Raw genomic sequence first — 10,000 nt, 5'->3', positions numbered from 1 at the left:
GTGACCTTGTGTTGAAATCAATTGGAACAATATCCCCAGCTCTAGTAAAACACCAAAACGCAAAAAAACTAAACCTCATAAACCAGCCCGTAACGGACTGCTTTAGAAATATCTATAGCTAAGAAGACATTGTAAACCTCTGACATTTTGGATTTTGAGGGTTACGACGCGACGATTCCTCATTAAAGTTTCAAGATGACATTTCACAGACAGACGCCATATAACTTACCCCCTTGTAACCCGACTTCCGTCCCGCAGTGTTCCTGTGCCCGGGCATCCTGCGGGGGGTGTACCAGAGCGAGCACCTCTTCGAGTCGGACCACCAGTCGGGCGCCTGGTGCAAGGATCCCCTGCAGGCCTCGGACAAGATCTACTACATGCCCTGGACGCCCTACCGCACGGACACGCTGACCGAGTACTCCTCCAAGGAGGACTTCATCGCGGGCCGTCCCACCACCACCTACAAGCTGCCGCACCGCGTGGACGGCACGGGCTTCGTGGTGTACGACGGCGCGCTCTTCTTCAACAAGGAGCGCACGCGCAACATCGTCAAGTTCGACCTGCGCACGCGCATCAAGAGCGGCGAGGCCATCATCGCCAACGCCAACTACCACGACACCTCGCCGTACCGCTGGGGCGGCAAGTCGGACATCGACCTGGCGGTGGACGAGAACGGCCTGTGGGTGATCTACGCCACCGAGCAGAACAACGGCCGCATGGTGGTGAGCCAGCTCAACCCCTACACGCTGCGCATCGAGGGCTCCTGGGACACCAGCTACGACAAGCGCACGGCCTCCAACGCCTTCATGATCTGCGGCGTGCTGTACGTGGTGAAGACGGTGTACGAGGACGACGACAATGAGGGCACGGGCAACAAGATCGACTACATGTACAACACGGACAAGAGCAAGGAGACGGTGCTGAGCATCTCCTTCCCCAACTCCTACCAGTACATCGCCGCCGTGGATTACAACCCGCGCGACAACCTGCTGTACGTTTGGAACAACTACCACGTGGTCAAGTACTCGCTGGACTTCGGCAACAACGGTGAGTCTGGTCCGCGACGCGGCCGTTTGCTTTGGTTGATCTTCCATCCAGTTGAGTTCTGCCCGAGATGAGACCCGACTGAAGCCCTTGAGACGCCAGGTGAGGTTTGGTTGTTCAAGAATATCTTGAAAGGCTACCCCCCCAACCCCCCTGATGTTGGAGTAGATATTTTACCTTATATACTTTCGGTTACTTATTTGAAGGCGAGGCAAAGGTCTCCTCTTGTGGTGTGTGCGTGTACACCATGATAGCCGCCCCCCTCCAAGACACCTCTGCCTGGTTATAAGAGTGGCTTTCCGAGCGAAAACCACCATTTTAGCTCAACGCTCCAGAGAAGGGAGGCCCTGAAAATGTCCCTGAAAAATGTCACTTACGTTGACATTTCGGATGTCACCGGAGCTGCATTTTTCATGAGTTCACAAATGAATAGTTCACCGTTGAGCCGCTACACCTTCCAGCCCGGCGTCTGGGAAGCCTCGACTGTAGAAGTGTGGGCGCGCACTAACTGTAACTGCAGCCTCTCTCTCGCCTCGTCCCCCACCCCACCCGCTCTTCAGCTCACACTCTTCAGACGGGCCCGGCGGTGTCTGAGACGGAGGGTGCAGGCTAGCTAAAGGGAGGGGCTGCTGCTGCTGGCTGCTCTCTAAACCAAGAAGTTGGTTGTCTCCAGCGCTGGTGTGAGGGCAGCCTTCACAACCCCACCCACCGCCCTCCTTCCTGTGTATGAAAGGGCGAAGGCCCCTGGAGCCTGGAGGGCTATTTGCTTAGTATAATTGCCTTTCAACACATTTCTATGGAGTGGACAAGGCATTATAGCTGCGTGGCTTATTAAATGATGTCTGTATTAACACATGCTCTTACACGAAGTTAGGGAAGACGTGCTACAAGGAATTACAGGGAGGAGATGCACCAAACTTGGTTTCTACCGATCAGTATGTGCGAGGAGACAAGGATGTGCGCTATTGCGTGTTGTTGTGTGGCCAGTCTTGGTGTGTTGCTGTGTGGTTGTGTGTGTGTGTGTGTGTGTGTGTGTGTGTGTGTGTGTGTGTGTGTGTGTGTGTGTGTGTGTGTGTGTGTGTGTGTGTGTGTGTGTGTGTGTGTGTACTTGTGCATGCCGTCTAACAGTCCGTTTGGTTATGCATTCCGGACCATGCATGAATCAATGGTTGCAGGAAGGCAATGAGTGCTGAGTGCCTATATGTATTTCCTAGCGCTTTTAGTACATAAATTTGGGTTGACCTCTACGCATCCAACGCGCATGCGTGTGCGCATGCATGTGCGCATGGGTGTGCGTGGGTTTCTGCATGTGCGTGTGTGTGTGTGAGAGAGAGAGCGTTTGGTGTGATTGGTGTGCACTCAAAACACTGTTAAAATGGATCAGTGGGCATCTTAGGGAGGCTTTAAAGCAGAGATCAATGGGATTTGTGTAGAGAGCGACCTGCGGTCCGCAGCAGGCAGCCAGACTGCTGACCATGGGGAGATAAAAACATACAATCAATGCTAGAGATCCTCAGCCCCTCCACAACGTCGCACTCGATGAAGACCAGGAATAAATTAACCATCTCAACGACAGGATTTCCCTTTTTTACTCGGTCAATATGGAGAAGTTTAAAAAACGATTCCTGGCCCAGAGTCCCATATGAGTCTCCCTGGACTGTCTCCGTTCATACATCAAGCGGCTGAACCAGTGAGCGAGTATCCAAAGTATTTTAAAGTCACCCCAGAATAACTTTGGGTCATAGTGCGGGCGTTATGAATGTCAGCGGTGCTCTGTGCGCTGCCTCCTTTAGACATGACGAACCCACGCATCTGTTTCAGGCAGTGAAACATTGAAGAACCCGATCCCTTTCTCTCCAGTATTCACGGCGCGTGATAAGGAGCCGCGCTGCTCCACATCTCTGCAGATCCACCCTCCGCTTTAATGAGCTCGCCGACCCGCATCCGTCAGCTCTATGGTAATTGGCAGAGTCCTAATTGAAAATATATTTATAAATATACGCTGGGAAAGATAGAAATTTCATCAGGAAGCACCACAAGACTCGCCCAACAGATCAGGGCCAGGGCTTATTGCGTGCGCCTCTGCGGTGGGTAAATGCCATCAATACATTGCTAGAAACAGCAGGTCCCGCCCTGGTAGAGGAATACATCAAAATAAAAGTCTCCTTCGCTCGCCCTGGAATAACTACAGGGTACCACGGCGATGGGCATAGCGGTTGAGGGATGGATCTGAGGACTCAGTTTGGGCACAGCTCTGCTGTGGACATATTACCTTATAGCTATTGGAACCTTCCTATTAATATATGGTGGATGTTTTCTTCCTCTCCATTATTCAGGCTGCGTGATTTTAAAGTGGCCCAGCAGGGTTTTAGCCTCTCTTTATTTACCTTTCACCACATACCATCCAAGTTTTTTGGTTGCCAGGTAAAGAATGCATAGAATACGGACACTATCCAATGTTATTGATGGCAATTGCTGCAATTGCTGTAAACGTGCTTCCAAAAAATGTGATCCACGGCAGGAAATAGGTCACTGAGTAAGAGGTAGGACAAGATAGTCCCAGGGGGAGGTATAATACATGATGAGCACCAATTAAAGTGTTGTGTTTATCCGCAGGGCTAAACCAAAGTAGCTGATTGGCCACTTCTCCGTGAGTTCATTGGCTGTTTACTCTTTAGCAACACATGGGTGAACATAGTGATGTACTCTATGTGTAGGTCTTGTTTCTCTCGATCTGTCTCTGTTTCTCTCCCACACACACACACCCAAACACCCACACACACATACACACTTACTCAAACACACACACACACAGACTGAATTCCCATCCCTTTCTCGTTCTCTCACTACCTCGTCTACAAACAGATCTGGTAACATACACATGGACAAACTCGTCCACTCTAACTCTTACTCTCTGTCTCTTTCGCACAGATGCACATACACACACACACACACACACACACACACACACACACACACACACACACACACACACACACACACACACACACACACACACACACACACACACACACACACACACACACAATGAAAAGTGAGACATGGGCAAAGTGTTTTCTTATCTCATCTTTCTTTATCTTCCACCCCTTCCCCCCCCCCCCCTCTCTCTCTCTCTCTCTCTCTCTCTCTCTCTCTCTCTCTCTCTCTCTCTCCTCCCGACCCCCTACGACTCAGTGGCAGGTGTCTGTCTCGCCCTGTAGAGAGCAAAATCTCTTTCTTCCTCCACCTACAAAGAGATATTTTATCCTGTACCCATGTTCTAGAGCCTTGGTATAGAATCCTCTCCCCAAGTTAGCATCAAAGTGTGTTCAGGTGTTTGGCTCAGTATCAAAGTCGTCTCTTGAACAAGTTTCTCGAAACGGTCATAGAATTGATATAAGCTCCTCGGCTTAAAAAAAAATCAAGTATATTTTGAGATTTGTGGGATGCCATACCTCTTCGTAGCTCGATTCTTTACATTTTGGCACTGTAACTTGTGTGCAGTTTTCCCAACTGCTATTAATATGTAGAATTATATGTATATTTATGTAGTATATGAAAGCATTTAGTCACTGTGGATCCTGCTTTTACACATTATAGATTTTTTTTCAGCCCTTTGCAAGAGAAGGTGTGTTGAACATTATGAGGGTGTAATTGCTCAGAAAGTTTCTACCCATAGGTGATTGGAGGTGTGTTTTCGAGTCTACGGCAAAACCATTCTGTGTCGATATGCATTATCTTTATTCTGCATTAGACGGTGTATTAACACTGTTTTTCAGCAATTCATTTCATTCAAGTGGAAGCAATGACAAACAGCCAATCATAAAGAAGGTGGTTCATTTGCATCTTTCGATGAAATTACGCTTTAGCAGAAATATCAATAGGGTCCCCATCATCTATCTCCATTACAGTCTACCCAAACACAGACACATGGCCAATATTATCGGATTGTTCTCTAAACTGGGGTTAAAAGCAATGACCTTTGCGTGACCCTGTCAAACGCTCAGCGGCTTTAAGGAACCGTGACGGCTGACCTTTGCCCTCTTAATGGGTATGCTCACAATGCAGCGCTTCCTCAGGAAGTCCTGCAAGGAGCCGCGATTGTTTTAACCCTGTGGCACCCCGTCCTCTGTTTACTCCTTACTCTCTTTTGTCTTTGCATCTCCTCCCCTTTCCTCCCCTCCTCTCCCCTCCACTCCTCTCCTCTCCTCTCTTCTCCTCTCCTCTCTTCTCCTCTCTTTTCCCCCTCTTCCCTCCTCTCCACCTCTTCTTTCCTTGCCACCTTTCCCTATCCTCATTTCCTTTCCTCTATTTTCTGTTTCATCTTCCTTCTCCTCCGCTCTCCTCTCCCCGTCTCCTCTCCTCTCCTCCCTCTCCTCTGCTCGCGCCATGTCCTTTTACGTGACCTCTCCTTTCCTTGACTCTCTTTTTATATTAACTCTGATGCCTTCCGCTAATCTTCATTATTTCCTCCTCTCTCTCTTCCTCTCACTTGATATTGCTTCCCCGCTCCTCTCTCTTTCCAGCTCATTCTTTTCTCCCCTCTCCCCTCTCGTCGTTAGATTCCCCCTCTCCTGTCCTCAGCTCTCTTTTTTCCTGCTCATTCTTCTCCCCTAGCCTCCACTGCTCTCATCTCCTGTCCTCCCCCCTCTCTCTCTCTACTTCCTTTCTTGGCATCGAGATTGCAATCACGGCGGCGCTGCCAAGTGGTGCAGGAAATGTTGGGGCTAGATTGGAAAGAATAAGAGGACTTAATGGGAGGAGTAGGGACCGCTTGTTTTACCATAGCGCTGATTAGCCCGCTAGCCCTCAGCACACTGCTGGCTTCTAGCACCAAGGTGTGTGTGCGTGCGTGCGTGCGTGCGTGCGTGCGTGCGTGCGTGCGTGTGTGTGTGTGTGTGTGTGTGTGGGTGTGTGGGTGTGTGTGTGTGTGTGCATACGTGTGTGTGTGTCCGGCTATGTGTGTGTGTGTGTGTGTGTGTGTGTGTGTGTGGGTGTGTGGGTTCGTGTCGATAGAAAGTGAGATGCAAGGACTTTCTCTCTCTCTTTTTATTTGTCTAACTTTGCTCTGTTTACTTGTCTAACTTTGCCTCTGCACTTGTCTGTGTCTGTCTGACAAGAGGTGATGATGATAATAGAACCAACTATTCAATATATAATATAAATAATATAATATTTAGTTTGCCAGGGGGCACCCTTTCCTGCTCCCGCCCTTTCCTTTCCTCCTGTGTGGGTGGCTTATATTTGTGTGTGTGTGTGTGTTTTTGTGTGTGTTAGCATGTGTGTTTGAGTGTGTTAGCATGTATGATTGTGTATCTGAGTGTGTGTGTGTGTGTGTGTGTGTGTGTGTGTGTGTGTGTGTGTGTGTGTGTGTGTGTGTGTGTGTTAGGGCTGTCAAAATTGCTCAAAAATGACATTCGAATGTTCGTTTGGAAAAAAATCACGAATTCGAACTATTCGAATATCTGGTTGCCTATTTTACGCAGTTGCCGTCAATATGTCAATAATGCGACAAAACCATGGTTCAAATTAGTGGGATATATATATATCCTATAAACAGCCCAGTAACGTGGAGGCCTAATCATGAAAAGCCACAACTTTGTATAGCTTGCATTTCACCACCACACCTGCAAGCGCGCAAACTATAGTAATCTGAAGAAGACGCCCGCTTCTGAATGTTACAAAGTATGCTAGTGGTAACGTTCCTTGCTTTGCTTACCATTTATCGAGAAGGCCTATTAAAAGCGATAAAGAAAAAAATGCATGTCGCCTACGTCTTCCACCATGCCAGCGAAAGGGCCAGCACTACTCACCTTTCGGATTCATGAAAAAAAAGCTGTCTCGGACTTTGCCGAGAACATTGCGTTATAGCAGCTTTCACCAGCCAGACTACTAGCTCCCTGAGCTCTACTTCGGATGCTTATTGAATGGCATAGCCGAGCTGGAATACCTATATCCAAGTACGGAAACCCCGAGGGGATAAAATACATTCGCTCTTCACATACTAGTCTGTTACACTTGTACCGCGGGAGTGTTTTTTCACATTCGAATATTATGAGGGACATCACGAACAGACAGCCTCATTCACAAAGCAGATAGAGGCGCTTGTACCGCGGGAGTGTTTTTTCACATTTGAATATTAATTTTCACGTTCGAATTCGCGTTTTTGGATACATTTCGAACGAATATTCGAACTTCGAATATTCGTTGACAGCCCTAGTGTGTGTGTGTGTGTGTGTGTGTGTGTGTGTGTGTGTGTGTGTGTGTGTCAGTGTGTGTGTGTGTATGTGTTTGTGTTTTTGTGTATAAAAGCATGTGTGTGAGTGTGTTAACATGTGTGTGTATGTCTCTGCGTGTGTGTGTGCGTGTGTGCGCCTGTGTGTGTTTTGCCTGACCCTTCTGCCATGCAGCTGATGCTGAACTATGACTAGGCAGAGTCATCAGAAGAGAGATGCAGGTCAGAAATACATTTGATAAGTATTATGGATAGGATGAGTACACATACGTACTATGGTAACCTGAACGTTATGTGTTTATAGGAATGGACACTTTTTGGGAAATGCTTGTTGCCAGCATGTCTGGTGCAACAATCTAGAAGATTCCAATGAAAATCAAAATATATATTCTTTAACCGCCCCAATATTTTGTTTATAATCATTCCCAATTCTGAAGTTGCTGGCAACATAGTGTTGATGGTTTTAGCCAGCCTCCTAGAAACCCTACTTCCCTCTCTTGTTACTCTCGACCAAGAGTTCCCTTTAAAAAAGAACTCAGAACAGGAGTCCGTGAGCCACGTCGTACAATACATGACAAAGCACTGTTATAGAGAGTCTGAAAGAGCAGACAATGAAGGACAAGGAAAGTAAAGTGGTATCACTCATCCAGCCTTTAACAGCCGGTCTCTGAGCCGATTTCACTGATCATGGCTAATGATAGGTGTCTGTCGCTGGAGTCCTTGTCTTGAACGAAAGAACCTTTAATTGTAATTTGACTTTGTTTCGTCCTTTGCCTACAGAAGCTTCTTGGCTGCCAAAAAACCCATTTGATGGCTCTTTTTCATTTCAGTTGTTTAACTGTGGCTCCACCTTGACCAAAGATGAACGCTGAAGATACATGCATCTTCCCTCACAGCGCAGCACATCAAAGTGCACCACTACACCAACAGCGTCTTCTTTGATGAAGAGAGCATCCCATGATTAAGGGGGAAGCTTGTAATCGTCAACCTTGCTGCAGGTTACTCAAGCCTCCGCAGAGGGCTGCCGTGGTTACGCAACCGGCGCGGCCAGCGGAATGAGCCAGTAATGATTCCTCGTGTGAAACATTAGCCCTGGAATTCTTTCGGATTGAGCCTGGCAGCCATTTTGAGGCAGCTCTATTAGTTGAGGTTGTTTGCTATCTCATGCTATAACAGCTTTGAAGTGCTCCATTCTGTCTTATCTGCAGACTCAAACTAAACTCACTGAAAGCTGTGTGTGTGTGTGTGTGTGTGTGTGTGTGGGTGTGTGTGTGTGTGTGTGTGTGTGTGTGTGTGTGTGTGTGTGTGTGTGTGCCAATATGAGAGTGTATTGGTATTTGTGAGTGAGTATGTGTGTACATGCTTGTATGTGGGTGTGTTTGTTTGTGTGTACGTGTGTGTGTTTGAGAATGTGTGTTTGTGTGATGAATATGTTTGTGTGTGTGTGTGTGTGTGTGTGTGTGTGTGTGTGTGTGTGTGTGAGTTTAAGGGTGTGTGTGTATGTGTTTGAGAGAAGGTCTGCGTGTGCGTATGTGTGCGTGTTTAAGAGAGAAAGAGAGAGAAAGTGTGTGTGTGTGCACACCAGCCATAGTGCCAGTGTGTTATCGCAGTGTGCAGCGGTGCTGTTGGATGTCTGCGCTCCCATCCAGTCTAGAAAGTCTCCTGGCCTCAAGCTGGATTATCATTCTGCTGTTGCCGCCTGACTGCGTGGCTTCCTACTGTTTAGCGCCATGTCAGCCCAGCACATGCGTGCGTGCATACGTATGCATGTTGCATGTGCATGTGTATGTGTGTGTGAGTGCTCGTGTAGACGTGATGTTAATCACGTGCAATGTGGCTGGCTATGTGGAGTGCATAAGGAGGGCTGTACTTTTTATACTGTCTCTTTTCCCTCTCACATGGGATCTTTCCCGAGATGTGAAAAACTCACATCCATTCCCCTTTTATTCCTGTTCTTTTACCTCGGCTGAGGAATAATGATTCTGCTGCTTGTCAAGAGGAGAGTCAACAAGCAATACAGCAGCAATAGAAAGCTGCTCTCTTTATCTACACACTCATACACACACTCACACACACACACACACACACACACACACACACACACACACACACACACACACACACACACACACACACACACACACACACACACACACACACACACACACACACACACACACACACACACACACACCAGAAGCCCTCTCTCACACACACAAGGGATACAAGGGTTGCCACAAACACAGATCTGCACGCCAACACTCACACACAAACACACACTCACAAACACAATGTGTTCACATGTCAGGGTCCGCGGTGATGGCGTGTTAGACAGACGGGGTCCCGGGGCCCTTCAGAGCGTTGACAGATAGACAACAGCAGGAACTAGTTGACACTCACTCACGCCAGGGCCTCTCTAATTCCTGCCTTGTTTACGGGCCCCATGCAATCTTGAGGGGCCGATGACACACCGTCAACACAGAAGAGGACAAAATAGAGCAGAGTGGACCTGAATAGATCCGAACACAATGGAAAATAGTAGATTGCATATGAGTAGATATAAATCAATAAGAGGGAATACAAAGGAACAGAGCACAACGGAGATGAACGGCTATTTATAGACGAGGAAGGAAAGATGAAAGTGGGTGTAATTTGATTCCGAGGGCTAACTTGCGATGCGCAAGCATCTGACGGAATATAAAATAGATCAAATACAATGCA

At 47.7% G+C, this 10,000-nt stretch overlaps 1 protein-coding gene across 1 annotated transcript in view; it reads left to right on the top strand.

Annotated features, from left to right (window-relative positions):
* adgrl3.1 (adhesion G protein-coupled receptor L3.1) overlaps positions 1–10,000 on the top strand; it is a gene marked incomplete at its 3' end in the record, with an annotated part of 117,370 nt that overhangs the window by 73,726 nt on the left and 33,644 nt on the right. The window contains 1 exon segment of the mRNA XM_030352099.1: positions 259–1,047. Coding sequence (XP_030207959.1) covers positions 259–1,047 — 789 coding nt within the window.

Source organism: Gadus morhua, chromosome 3 (genome assembly GCF_902167405.1).
Source record: "Gadus morhua chromosome 3, gadMor3.0, whole genome shotgun sequence".
Lineage (NCBI taxonomy): Eukaryota > Metazoa > Chordata > Actinopteri > Gadiformes > Gadidae > Gadus > Gadus morhua.
Note: the sequence above shows the minus strand (reverse complement) of the source record. Positions and strands in the feature narration are given on the sequence as shown.